Below are 14,906 nucleotides of genomic sequence, written 5' to 3'. Positions count from 1 at the left end.
TCTCTCTCTCTTGTCCCGGAGAGCAACTAGAGATTGTGAGAGCTTTCACCCTTAACAACAGTTTTTCTCGCAGAAAGAGCACATCCATCTATCGGTATGGGGTGTTACTTCTTGGCTCCAAAACTGTGGCGAAGCAACAACATATACTTCAGGCATGCTCAAATGTCATCCACTTGTCCAAGTATTGGGTGGTGGTGTTCGTAGTGGTGGAACCAATGCCAGCCAGCCAGCCAACCAACCATACACCCATCCATGGAAGGGAGCCGTCTACTGCCGCTGCTGCTGTCGCCTGCCTGCCTGCCTTTGTTAACCGGCATTAGTCGGCGAGAGAGATTGGTGCCAAAAAATAAGAATTCCAGTTAGAATTGACACCGCAACGCGTAACGACGACACCGAAACGAAACGAAGACAGAACGACGTCGTCAAGGAACAACAACAACTGGAAAACGCAAAACGACAAATCGCGAAGCTCAGCTATTTGACCAATATATACCTGGAAAAAGTGCTTGACTCGGCCATTCTTGGGCAGACAGACGGACACCCCACTGTTGCAAAAAACTCGTCGTATCCCGTTAGTCGTTATCGCCAACTCTTTAGCAACGGTTGCAATAATGATAGCCTAAAGTCGGGTTTTGAAGAAGAAGACGAACAAAAAGAAAAAAAAATATTTTGGAAAACAGTTTTGAAAAAAATAAAAATACGCTGAGTTTTGAAAAAAAGAAGGAAAACCAAAGCAAAAAAAAAAAGCGAAATATTTTGAAATCCAACCCATATTGAGTTTCCGTTAACGTTTTGTTTTTTGAAAATTAAGCAATAAAATTTCTGTTTTGAACCAAAAAAAAAAAAAAAAAATCCGGTGAAATCGAAACCCCTTTGAACGGATCGGTAACGGAATCGAATGTGGTGCAAAGTGACAAAGTGAAAATCGAAAGCAAAGATTCAATTGCATGAAAAGTCGGCACCAATTGCAAATCGAAAGTGGTTAAAAACTACCCTCCCCGCACCGGTCCTCCTAGTGTTTTTGTGATACCGACTTACCCACCATAAAATTCTCTTCAATGAAAATGGAGGATCCAAACCTCGCTGACCAGTATGTACAAGAATTTGTACTTGAACATCTGGAGGATGGTACTTCGGCGCCGGTTGGTGTCAAGCGGGAAGATCATAGTCCCACATCGGCCACGGCCGTGGCCAAGATCACCTGGACCGCCGAACCGGCAGCCATGGGGCCAGAAGATGAAGAAACCGCCGTTGAGCCTTTGATAAAAATGCGTTCATTTTCCACAAATTGGACACACATGGATGAGAGGCGGCTGCAACCGCTGTCACCACCTCCGGAAATCTATACCCATGGACCGATGACGGGTCAAGCGATTTTGGTTAATACCTCGGTGCCAGGTGGGGTGCCATCTACTCCACCGGAAACACCACCTGTTATTGGCTCGCCCACAGGCAGTACCTGTGCCCAGGCATATGCCGGCGTGCCAGCTTCCCATTATGCCAGCCACCACCGACCCGCACCCACCAGTGCCGGTTTGACCCAGGAAATGATGTGGCTGCCCAATTCCATGCGTACCGATCCCCAGCCATTGGATTTAAGGCCGCTGGCAGGTCCCAGCCAGGAGGAGGAATGGGAAAGGCACCGCGAATATATGCAATCCGTGGCAGCTGCCAACCACCACCACAGCCACCATCTCCATCTGCAACAGAGTCAACATCCCCACCACCATCATCATCATTTCCAGCATCTGGAGCATTTGGCGCCCATTCAAATGCATCCTTCGCCCTATCACAACATTACGAATTGTCCACCCACCAGCTCCTCAGCGGCGGTTCTACACAACAACCCATCCTCGAATGGTCATCAGCACTCCTCGAATCGCCCCACTTCGGTGTGTTCGACCCGTTCATCAACAAATTCCCCGCGCACCGTTTCCGGACATTATTCCACCTCCAGCCAGCTGGGAATTGATGATTGCATTGATGACGATCTGCTGACCACCCTCTCGGTTAGGGAGCTAAACAAGCGTCTGCACGGGTGTCCGCGCGAGGAAGTGGTGCGTCTGAAACAAAAGCGACGTACCCTCAAAAATCGTGGCTATGCACAAAACTGCCGCTCAAAACGTCTGCTGCAGCGCCATGAGCTGGAGAAGACCAATCGCCAGCTCAATCAAGATCTACATCGACTGAAATTGGAATATACGCGAGTGTGTCAGGAACGTGATCAATTGAAACAGCGATTACAGTCACGCAGTGGTTCCAGTTCCTCACCGCCCAATAGTGCGGCGACGGGCAGTGCCGTCATTGCCTTGAATGCCACAGGTGGGCCTAGTTCGCAACAGCAGTTGTCTAGCGAAAATCAGAGCTCACCGGAATTCTATCTCTGACGTCAATTAGCAGCAGCTGCCAATGGTCATCATCATGCTCCTCATCATCATTCCCAGCATCATCATAATGTTGTGGCTGCCGCCGCCGCAGCAGCAGCTGTTGCGGCCAGAGATCACCCTCATCATCATCAGCATCCGCCGGGCCATAGTTCCCATGGCCAGCAGCAGGCCCATCAATGGACTTCATCGGCCAGATATCAACAACAACAGCAGCAGCAAATGATGCAGCAGCAACAACAATCCACCGCCGCAGCAGCAGCCGCCGCCGCCGCTCTTCATGCTCCACAATCGCAACAAGGCATTCTCCAACCTCAACCACCGCCACCAACAGCAGTTGTAAATTAAGCCACAAAACAAAACTGTTATAATTCTCATCAGGTTCAATGCAAAACAGAGACATAAGTATACGTTCCAAGGTATGTAGGGGGGGGGGAGAGGTGTTTTTATGATTTCAATTTGAAAATAATTCAAAGCGGGTTTTGATCTAGAATCGTGTATTTTTGCGTTAATGCTTTTGTATGAATAATTTTGGAAGTAATGACGGAGGTGCAGAGAAGGGGTGTTTGGATGTCAGAGTTAAAAAATAACAAATTCGGAGAAAAGTGTTTCACAAATTGACTCCGTTTTAAGTTTCCCAACTGTCCCATCTTGGGAAGTCTTAAAGGTGTCGTCAAGTTGTTCTGCTTTCCGGCTTTATTTTAGAAGCTGTGCAACATTTTTCCTGTACGATAAAACCTGGTGGTGCGCTGTAGTTTGGGAGCCATTTTTGCCTTGCCCTTGGTATGCTTAACAAAAGGAGTCGGAATCAATTCAAGTTTTGTGCTAACTGTCGTAAAAATGGTTACTGGCGGTTTGATTTCAAACGAAAAGTATTTCCACCATGCGACAAAAATGGAGCCCAAATTTAGTCGTAATCATCGGACCACCACAATTCTATTCATCATTACTACACAACTATGAATAGAGGTTCCAAGTATACCCAAATCCCTAATCAAGGTTCCCTAACTTTGCCGTTTTTTGAATTTCTGGTGGTCTTGGTTGTTATGACACGTGAACTAACCTGTCCAAGGGATCCCTAACCTCCTATGTCTCAGGAATAACTAACATTGCGATTAGCAAACAATTCACCGGAAGTGCTTGTGCCAGTTTGCCAGCGCAGTGAGTGAGTTGATTCTGGTGCTAAATTGAAGAGATTCCTAGCTTACGGCAAAAATGGCGCCCGACGTGGGGTGACTCAATTCACTAACAGTGCTTGTGCCAGCTTGCCAGCTCAGTGAGCGAGTTGATTCTGGCGCCAAATAGGAGGGATTCCTAGCTTGCGGCAAAAATGGCGCCCGACGTGGGGTGACTCACTGACAAGATATGTGGGAACAAAATTCTACTCAAACCGTAATGATTCGATAACCAAGATTTCCAATCACGTCAATGCTTCGTTGGATTTGGAGAATGATCTTTTTCTCAGGAAGAGTGAGCGCCAAGTGCTCCAGATGTTTTTTTTTAAGAATGTAGTCTATTGTTGTAATAGGGGGGACAAGGAAAAGATTCAGTCGGGGCGTCAAAGGTGGCGCCCAACGAAAAAAAAATTCCCAGATTCTTGAGCCAAATTAAAAAGATCCATAGCATGTGAATAAAATGGCGCCCAACGTATATAACCAAGTTCTTATATATTTTCTCTACAATTCAATAACACTTCCGCAATTCAACGAAGGCGCCCAACGTCTTTTGCTTAGTTCGTATACAACTTATCTACACATGTTTGGTATCTCCACAAAAATAATTTAATTTCCATCAAGTCTAGGCTTCCATGGATTTTAGGAAATGTCAAATCCATGAAGATCGGTAGCATTCAAAATTCAGAAAAAAATTTTAATTAATTGAAAAACAATAAAACTTAATTCAAAAATCGCTGAAATATTCACAGATGGCGCCCAACATACATTACTGTATTGTTATGAAATTTCCAAACAAATTTCCATTATTAGGCGTTCTTCAAAATATCTGGGTACTTCTATTTCGAGGTTCTCAAGGGGATAAAATTTAGTATTTTGTAAAAGCATCCAAAATATAAATTTTGTGAATCAATTGACATCAAATTGTCAGTCTTACAATTGATGATCGAAGGACATAAGTCATCCAACTTTACATCTGGGTTGTTTACGGAATTAAAGGCCTTAACATAAGGGTATTTTTTTCTTGAATCGACATCCAAGTAGAGATAAGTATTCCAGGGCCGATTTGAACTGAGTCGGTTTTTTAGACATTAAAAGTTAGCGATGAATTATGTCGCAAAAGGTAACATTTTGTGTTTAGGCTTTGAATCTCCAAACATAGTCATCACCAAAATTAGGCAATGGCAATTAGGACAGCTTCTATGGAAACTAAAAACTGTTTTCCTCATGATTCGGAAACAAAAAACATCTACTGTAGAGAAATGGCGCCCAACGTAAATTTCGACAAGGTTCATTTGTCCTAAAAATTCGCTTTGAATTTGAAAAAAAAAAAAAATAAAATGGGAATATCTATTTTCAAAATGGCGCCCAATGTATATTTCTACTTTTGAAATGACTGTGCAATCCAATGTTAGCCAATTTTCAATGTATTTTTGGAACCTAAGAACCGTTTTCGCCATGATCCGAAAAGGGGACAGAAATGGCACCTAACGTAAATTTTTAGTAAGCCTTTTGGATGCAGAACTCAGTATTTTTATCGATCTGAAAGCCTTTTTTTGCAAAAATTTAGGAAAATAAATTTCACGAAGAGACTACGGAAATCACTTCTGACGAGTTTCTAAGAAAAAACATATGACACATAAATGGCGCCCGACGTAAATTTTGACTAAACTTCTATGGATTTTAAGAACCTTTTATTAAGAGGAAAATTACACCAAAAGTGGCGCCCAACGTATTCTTCTTCCCTTGAAATGATGTTAGAATGAAATTTTGTACCAGTTTTTATAGAACCTCAAAAGCGTTTTTTTCATGATTTAGAGCTAGAAACCATCTTGTGCATAGAAATGGCGCCCAACATCAATTTGACTAAGATTTGGCCCCAACTTCAATTTGACTAAGCTTTCAAGGATTTTAAAATTATTTTTAATGAAGTAAATATGCAAAAGGAGGTTTCATTGTACAAAGCAATACAAGTCCAGGTTTCCACAGGTTATGCCTACATCTTGTCATTGGGTTCACAATGATTTCAGGACTCAGTATTTTCATGGATTTTTTTAAACGTTTGAATACAATTTATTAAAAACAATTTAGTTTATAATTCATTACTCCGAAATAGCTACGACGAGTTTCGACGGGTTTCTAGGAACTTTTTTTTTGACAGAAGTGGGCCCCAAATTCAATTTGTCCAAGCTTCCGTGATTTGACCAATTTTCGATGAATTGTAAAAAATTCCTTAAAAAATTTAAGGAAGAGAAAATTTAACAAAAAATTCAATTTTACAAAGTGGCGCCCAAGGTCTTCTTCTTCTCTCAAAATTATATTGGAGTTCAATGCATACCAGTTTTTATAGAACCCAAGAAGCGTGTTCTTCATGATTTAGGGTTAGAAAACATCTTCTGGACAGAAATGGCGCCATTCCATTGCACAAATAAACCAAGTCCAGGTTTCCATAGGTTATTTCTTCAGCATGTGTTTGGGTTCACAATGGATTCGGAACTCGGTATTTTCATGGATTCTCAAAAGTTTTGGATTTTAAAAACATTTTAGTTTAGAATTCAATACTCCGAAATGGCTACGACGGATTTCGATGGGTTTGACGGGTTTCTAGGAAAACAGTTTTTAATTTCAATTTGGGCAAGCTGCCATGGATTCTTTTTAAGGAAGGAAAAAGAAAAAATTAAGTTCCAAACATTTTTTCAGTTTTAACCTAAATCTTCCAAATGTAAAGAGCTACAGTTGCGCTCCCACAAATGAAATGATATAACCCTTATCATAATATGTACTCTCTGATTGTGTGCGTTTTGGATTTGGTCCATCAAAGATATTTTTTTTTTTTTGTTAAATTTGAAGGAAAACATTTTTTTTGACAGAAGTGCCGTCCAATTTAAATTTGTCCAAGCTTCCGTGGATTCTTTTAAAGGAAGGAAAAATAAAAATAATAAGCTTCAACATTTTTGCAGTTTTTACCTAAATCTTCCAAATGTAAAGAGATACAATTGCACTACCAGAAAAAAGTTATATAACTTCTACTCTCCGATTGTGTGAGTATTAAGGTTCTAGGTTATCTACAAAGCTAGGGGTTTAGTCCATCATAAATATTTTATTATTTTATTTTATTTATTTTTTAATTTAAACGTTAACCGTTTTACCTATTTTTGTTGAATAATTCGCCAAACCTCATTGAAATCCGATTGCTCTATTTTGTTTTCTCTCATTTCTCATTTCTTTGTTTGCGGAAATATTTGCGTTCGTTGCCTTGATCTACATTTCATGTTGGAGACTTGGTTAATTTTCTCTTTTTATTTTTCTTCGACCTCAACATATCATTGACCCAGTTAAGTTGAGTTCTTTTTTTAATATTGGAACTTCTTTGGGAAATAAACACAGAATTCTTCAAAGTTATTAAAAAATAAAGCGGAACAAAAATTGAAGTCAAAAGAAGTGAAATTTTTTTGAGGGAAAAATGGCGCCCAATTTTGTACTCAGAATTCTTCATAGTTATTAAAAAAAACAGTGTGGAACAAAAATTAAAGTTAAAAAAATAAAAAAAAAAAATAAAAAATATAAAATTTTGCATCGCCGATTGAGGGAAAAAATGGCGCCCAATACATGGTGTCTAAATTCTAGAAAGTATTTTCGCAGGGATTTTTTTTAATTTCTCTGTAAATCAACATTCCAGACACAGGGATGCTTAAACTCTATTGCTATCACTTCTTTTGCAATAATTTCGAATCCAATCCCATTATGACTATGCCTTATTTTTCTGCAAAATTCCAGAAATTAACCCAGTTAAGCTGAGTTCATTTTTTTTTTTTTTTTTTTTTTTTTGGAACCTCCACGATTTTAATGAAAAAGTCAAAGAATTCTTCAAAGTCATTAAAAACAAAGCGGAACAAAAATTAATGCTAAAAAAAGCTCAAAAAATATAAAATTCTTACATCAACGATCGAGGGAAAAATGGCGCCCAATGCATGGCGTTTAAAATCTGGAAAGCCTTTTCGTAGGGATTGTTTTAAAATTAGTATGTAAATCAACAATTCTGACACAGGGGTTTAACGTTTATTCCTACCACTTCTCTTGCAATAATTTCGAATTCATTTCCATTATGTGACAATGCCTTATTTTCCTGCGAAATTCAAGAAATTGGCCCAGTTAAGTTGAGTTGATATTTTTTGGAACTTTCACGATTTTAAGGAAAAAGTGACAGAATTCTTTAAAGTTATTAAAAAAACAAAGTGGAACAAAAATTAAATGTTCAAAAAAAGTTTAAAAAAATATATAAAATTCGTGCATTACCGATCGAAGGAAAAATGGCGCCCAATTGCAATAATTTCGAATTCAGTGCCATCATGAATATGTCATTTTTTCTGCAAAATTTTTACTTTTCTTTAAAAAAAATGTAAAATATTATTAAAATTTTTGAGATTTTCCCTGTTTTTCGCAAGAATAACAATAACAGTACTCTCTGTGGCTAGATTCTTGTTTTATGAAAAAAAAAAACAAATGAAATATATTTTTTTTATTTTTTTCATTTGGCAATTATGTTTCCATTTTAAATTTTTATAGAATAAAAGAATTAAGAACCCTGCAATTTATTTTCACTCCAATTGTTTCACATAAGTCATCAAATCATTTCCGTATCCCTCCCAAGTCCTGCTGTAGGGTATTCCAAACATTATCTCTATCATTTGTTTCCTCCTTGTAACATTGTAACAAATTTTTATTGATAAGTTTTTTAAAATCTCAAATCAATTTTAAACATTGTCTATTTTTTGCCGAAAGCGAAATTGAAAACACACAATCATGTCAAATGGAAATTAATCGCTTTGCATGTAACACAGCGCATCGAATCGAATGCAATCAATAAAAAAAATGTAACAGAAACTATAACGCCACTGTTTCAGGTTGACAGCCGTCGGTGGAGAGGCGAAAGGCAAGAAGGTGGACAACACGGGGCCCACCATGATTACAAGGGTTAGCCAGTTCATTGTACCCTTTAAATGTCATTGTTAACATGGGGAGGGCGGGGGCACGTTTTGTATGACGTTCGATAGGTGTTTTTTCGTTGGGAAAAGTGAGAAAATGAATAAATTACAAATTGATGGAAAATACGTTCATGTGTACACATTGAAACAATTAATTGCAAAAAACCAAGTGCAAACTTTAATTTGATTTGGATTTAAATTATTTATAAATAGGTCCAAAAATCAGTTATAAAAGTCATCTATTGAACATACAAGACTTTAATTGGCTCAGTATGAAAAACAACAAAATTTTAAACATTTTTAAATATTTTAAAAATATATTAAATATTTCCACTTTTTTACAATACCCATTACATTTGTATTTTTAAAAAATTATTTTGACGAAGGCGTATGTTGGGACTACGGCAAAATGTTTCAAGGTAAAGTGTTTCATTATTGGTACAGAAATTTATTCTCATTTACTGATCCCTAAGAAGTCAAAATCCAGTAACATTTCGTACAAATTATTACAAAATATTAGCTTCGCAGACAGTTGTTGTTGACAGAATTCTATTTAAAAACCAAAAAAAGAAAGTCTATGACTTGGGGATAGATGGCGCCCAACGTTCATTGTTGGCCCTGTTTTGCATCAATGCGGGTAATAAGTGGACTCCCATACCGATGGCTCAAAATGAACGATATCGCCGCCTATTGTGAGTACTTAAGATCCGAAAGTGTTTTCCGACGGATACCTTCCTTACAATAAACCTCAAACTATAACTAAGTCTGAAGTATTAATAACGAATTTAAATACCATAATTTCTCAAAAGATTCGACTTGTATAAATCGACCCACAATGTAATTCTATGTAGATCAGTGTGTTGGAGGATTTAAATCCATAAATAGAACACAGCGGCTCTGCTTAGATAGTCCTAAAAAACTTCTGGCAAAAGTTTTGGTTTTGGGTTATTAAAGCTTTGAAGAAAAAAAAAACATTAAAAAAGCACAAAATTGGGTCAAGAGGTCTTTGAGAAAGAAGAAGTATCAATAAATGTTCATGACTTTTTATATGGAATTTCTTGGAAAAAATCCATTCTTGACCAGGGCATCTCAAATGTAATCCAAAAATACTTTAACAAATTTCCTCAAGAAAAAAAATCATGAAAAAATATACTAAAAATCAGAAATATCATAAAAAAAAAATTGAATTTAAAAGGATAGCCAATAAAATCCGATTATCGGTAGATGCCATAATATACAGGGCGAGATAAAATACTGCAAAAAAGTCAAACACCATAATTTTTACATTTTTTTCTAAATGAAAGCAAAAGATGTCGGAAATAGCATCATATTGAAGAATATGCTTAGATTTGTTCGAATTGGTCACCTTTGGCACGAATTATGACCTTCAAACGGCAAATGCTGCCCGAATGTTGCTCTGCCGTATTTTGGCCCGTTCCCGTCGAAGCGTTTGCTTGAGGTGATCGACACTTTGTCAACTTTGCTTTACAAAATTCTCCAGACACAATAGTAAAACGGATTGATATCCGGAGATTGTGCGCTGGAAATCGAGCGAGGAACCTCATTTTGTATCCATTCTTGGGTGGCGCGTGCTGAGTCCTGTTGGAATGTCCAAGGTCTGCGGCCAAAACGTTTTCAAAAATTTTGTATTGAAAAAATTTGATAAGTGTCTCTTCAGTTGAATTAAAACAAGTAAAAAAGCGGCCGGGCCGAACTTTGAATATCCTCCACCATTTGGAACGAATTAGAATGTGTTCAAAAAGAAAATATAAAATCCATTAAAAATTCTGTTAAGCTCTTAAAAATACCGAATATCGGAAGGTGCCGATATATGGGGAGATATACGATATTGTGGACTTATATAGACAAATCTAAGTCTGTGGGTAAAGTACTCACAAAGAACTCCTTGTGTAGAATTTCAGACAATTCCGTTGAAAAATATGACTAAAATCATCAAAATACCGAATATCGAGGGGTACCGCTATATATGGGGGCTATACGTTATCGTGGACCGATGTAGCCCATCTTCGAACATGACTTGCCTGCAGACAAAATACTGATCCTATCTTTATTCGTTTTAACTCTAGCTTGATTACAACAGGCGGATAGACGGACAGGGCTCAATCGTCTTAGAATTTCACGCTATTGAAGAATATATATACTTTGTTGGGTCTAAAATGATTATTTCGATGAGTTACAAACGGAATGACGAACTTAATATACCCCCCATACAATGCATGGTGGAGGGTATAAAAATGAAATAAAATAGAAAAAACCACCCATCTGCCAATTTATTAAAATCACGATAGAGCTCCCACTATTAAAGAACTTAAAGAATTTTTATACTTTGCATAAACATTAATAATATTTTTAGAATGGTTGGCACTTAAAATGTCATATATTTCGGGCACATCGTACTAAATTTTCAGACTTTCAAAATTTTCTTTTTTTAATAATGTTAAAATTTTTTCTTTTTCGAATGTTTAAATTTCACACAAAAATGTCCGCAAAATCTTTCATTTTAAAGTTTTCCCGAGAAGGATCCAATTCTTCTGGCCAAAACTATTTCAACGTCTCCGTATGTAAACCCCATAAACCAACAGTGACCTCAATATCAAATTTCAGAATTTAAGTTCTGCAATTTCCCTGATTACCAAATTTAGTACCATTTAGAACAAAATAGTACGCATATCAAAAATCAGTTGCTTCTCTCAGCACAGACATCAGTGACACCCATATTAAATTTCCAGATTCCAGCTATATCCCTTCATCCAATACCAAATTTAGCACTTTTTGTACAATTTTAGTAGATTTTTCGTACTTTCTTAAAATATCATAAATCGATTAAAGTCTAATCATAAGCTCCATATAACGGTCCATCCTGATATTCGGTGTAATTTTATATTTCAGGTTCTCATTGAAAAAAAAAATATATTAAATGTGGATCTAATTATAGTTATGGGTCTAATTTAACGAGACTTTCCAATTTTCGACATTTCAAAGATTTTGGTCCAAATTCCCAACCAAAGCAGATGCAATTTGACATTTGGGGTTCTCGGTGTTTTGATATAACCCTCGTGAAAAAATATTAAATGTAAGTCTTCTTTTAAGCATAGCGCCCCTATAACGCTATTCTTGGGGTTTTGGTCCCAATTTCCAAACAATAAGTACCTCTCCCGATAAATCTTCAATATTATCGGATAGTGAAGCTGACTTGACCATAAGTCTTAAAATATAGTTAAAAAAAATCCCTTTAAAGAAATAAACTTCTTTTATATATTTACCTCTACATTGACACATGGCGGATATAAGGTTGGCCAAAAAACTACTTGTGACAACATTTTCGCAATAAAATGAGTAGAGTTTGTTCTTTGAATTTCAAATTACAATTATTTTGTCAGATGGACTTACCGGTCGATCTTATATAGGCCTTGCATAGACATAAATTTTCAAATGAAAAATTTTCGTCAGGAATTATTAAAAAAAGTCAAAAAAATTGAAAGAACAAAAAGAAATAATTATGAATAACGATATCTTTTTTTCAGATTATTTTTGTTCTTTTTAAATATCATGTTTTCTGCGAATATTGAAAATTTATTTGGTTAATGAAAAATAACAGTTTTTCATTTTCCATGAAAGCACCCTCCCTCCTGACCTCTGTCATTTTTTCTTATAATAAAAAAATAATAATAATTATAATAAAAAACAACATATTCTCACACATGTATGTATGGTTGTGTTAAGTTCAACTTAAGATTTATTTTTGTATACATATTAATAAATTATTATCATTATTATTATTAAAACTATTATTAATTTTCTAAGGTTACGTTTTCATTTCCATTATTTTTTCTTTGCAACAACATTAAATGTGTCAACTATTATTTAATATTAATTATTATTATTTTATTTTTAAAATAAGAAAAAAAGCTATTGTAAATTTAAAAAAAATCATGTTGAAATTCATATAAACAAAAACTGAAAAAAAAAAATACAACAACAAAAAACCGCAAACAAACAAGGATAACTGCGTATGAGCTTAGCCACGTAAGTCTTTAAAAGCAAACTACAATCGTCAATAATAATCTTTAAAATTAATAATAATTTAAAAATATTAAAAAAACTAAGAAAAAAAAAACGAATAATCCTATTGTTATATAATTAAAATAATTTTATTAAATAATTTAATGAAAATGAAAAAAATGAATTAAATATAAATTTCTTTGTAAACTGTATATAGAAAAATTGTCTTAGGTTAAGCGAAAAAAATATGAATTGACTGCACAATTTGTGTGTGTGGTTCTCTAATGGTTAAGGATAATTCAAGAAAATGAAAAAAAAAATAATAATAAATAAAAAAATTATGAAAAATTAAAAAAAAAACAATATGTGAATTTTATTATGGAAAAGAAGTGGCTCCCAATTTATTGAATTTATATTGAGGTTATCAAGGGCACCAATTTATTTTATATGAAAATTAGACTAGATTTCGTTTTCAAGACCAGGAAGGTTTATATTGGAGAGTAAACCTTTTCTAGCTGAATTTTTGTAAGAGATTCAGTTTGTTTTTCAAGAAACATGTAAACATAATTTCAATGCCGACCCTCAATTTAATAAAGAAGAGCCTCTGAGGAATTTTTAGAAAAGGACCTTCCATAAAATTGCTCTCACTTTTTTTCACTTTCTATTAGAGTTTTGGGTTAGTGAGGAAGTATTGTTAGTTTAGGGAGGAAGTATTTTTAGTTTAGGGATCTCTAACATGACCCTCTTGGAAAAAATACTTTCTCGAAAAACACACAATATGTTAAAAGGAATTGATCTGTCGACCGATACACAAATATATACCCTCTACCTATAACTAATTGTATGTATATTACCAATACAGTTCAGGTCCTTATTTGGATACGAAACTTTTCCAAAAAAACACTTTTGGTCAGGAGGTCCATGAAAAAATATTTTTATATGTCCACGATTTCTACCACTAAGTCCTCGAAATGTCCATGACTGGTTATTCCATGATTGAAATTTTAAAAACAACTTAAAAGATTATTGAATTTTTTTAAAAATTACTTTTGTCCAAAATGATAATGAGAAACATTATTCATAACTTTTGTCCAGAACGGTCATATACAGGATGAGATAATAAACTGCAACAAAATCAAACGTAATATTTTTAATTTTTTTTTTAACTTTTGTTGAATGAAAGCAAAATATGTCGGAAATAGCATCAAATTTTAGAATAAGTTTAGATTTGTTCGATTTGGTCACCTTTGGCACGAACGGCAATGAAATCGTCACTCGCTGTCCGGATGTTGCTCTGCGGTATTTTGGGCCATTTCCGGCGAAGCGCTTGCTTGAGGTGATCGACGCTTTGGTATTTTTTAGTGCCAACCTTGCTTTCCTCCAGACACAATACGGTCCAACGGATTGGTATCCGGAGATTTTGGTGGCCATTGTGCGCTGGAAATGAAGCGAGGAACATCATTTTGTAACCATTCTTGGTAGCGCGTGCCTGAGTGCGATGGTGCTGAGTCCTGTTGCAATCCAAGGTCTGGGGCCAAAATGTTTCCGTGCCCAAGGCTTTAATACACCATCCAGAATATTTTCGCGATAATATTCGGCATTTATTCTGATGCCACGGTCGATTAATACGAGCGGAGAGCGACCATCGGCTGTTATGTCGGCCCACACCATCACCATGGCCTTGCGCTTGAGTTCTGGTGGCCAACCGAAGGTGCACATTTTCAGCTGACCTCTTTGGACAACGAATGTTTTCTCATCGGAGAAAACCAAATAAGGCAGTTCACCACTTTTGGCCAAACGAAGCAACTCTTTAGCTCTTTTGAGTCTTTTTTTCTTTCTGTTGCGGTGTAAGTTCTTGCACTTTTTGGAATTTCAATGACTTTACCCCGAGCTCATTTTCAATATTTGCCGAATGGAATATTGCGATAAGTTCAGCTCACGAGCCATTTTTCGGCCACTGCGACTTGGGTTTCGATCAAGTCGCTTCTTTATGAAATGACAGCAGACTGATGTTGGTTGCAGTTTTTTAATCTCACCCTCTAGCATACATTTCCAAAACCACACCACATCTCAGTCGTAGATAGCAATAGAGACCTGAATATGAATTTTGAGAATTTCAGCTCTACTTCTACACCCAATATCAAATTTAGTTTTATTTATACAATTCTATTAGTGCTCCACCTCCATATCTTAACAAATTTAGTACTTTTCCATCCCACATCTCAATCCCACATACCAACAGAGACCTCAATATCAAATTTTAAATCAAATTCTGCTCTATTTCCTCACCCAATACCAAATCACCTACGTATTAAAATTCTATATATTAACAGGGACCTCAA

General features: G+C 36.1%; 1 protein-coding gene across 1 annotated transcript; it reads left to right on the top strand.

The window, feature by feature from the left end:
* The first annotated feature begins 352 nt into the window (after nucleotides 1–352).
* Nucleotides 353–12,887, top strand: LOC101900416 (transcription factor MafB). Its single transcript, XM_059125196.1, has one exon. The coding sequence runs from the start codon at nucleotides 1,059–1,061 to the stop codon at nucleotides 2,385–2,387; it is 1,329 nt and encodes a 442-aa protein (XP_058981179.1). The 5' UTR covers nucleotides 353–1,058; the 3' UTR covers nucleotides 2,388–12,887.
* The last annotated feature ends 2,019 nt before the right edge of the window (nucleotides 12,888–14,906 follow it).

The sequence above is a fragment of the Musca domestica genome, unplaced genomic scaffold (assembly GCF_030504385.1).
Source record: "Musca domestica strain aabys unplaced genomic scaffold, Musca_domestica.polishedcontigs.V.1.1 32, whole genome shotgun sequence".
NCBI classification, from domain to species: Eukaryota; Metazoa; Arthropoda; class Insecta; order Diptera; family Muscidae; genus Musca; species Musca domestica.
The sequence above is the reverse complement of the archived record's forward strand: the minus strand, read 5'-3'. Positions and strand labels throughout refer to the sequence as shown.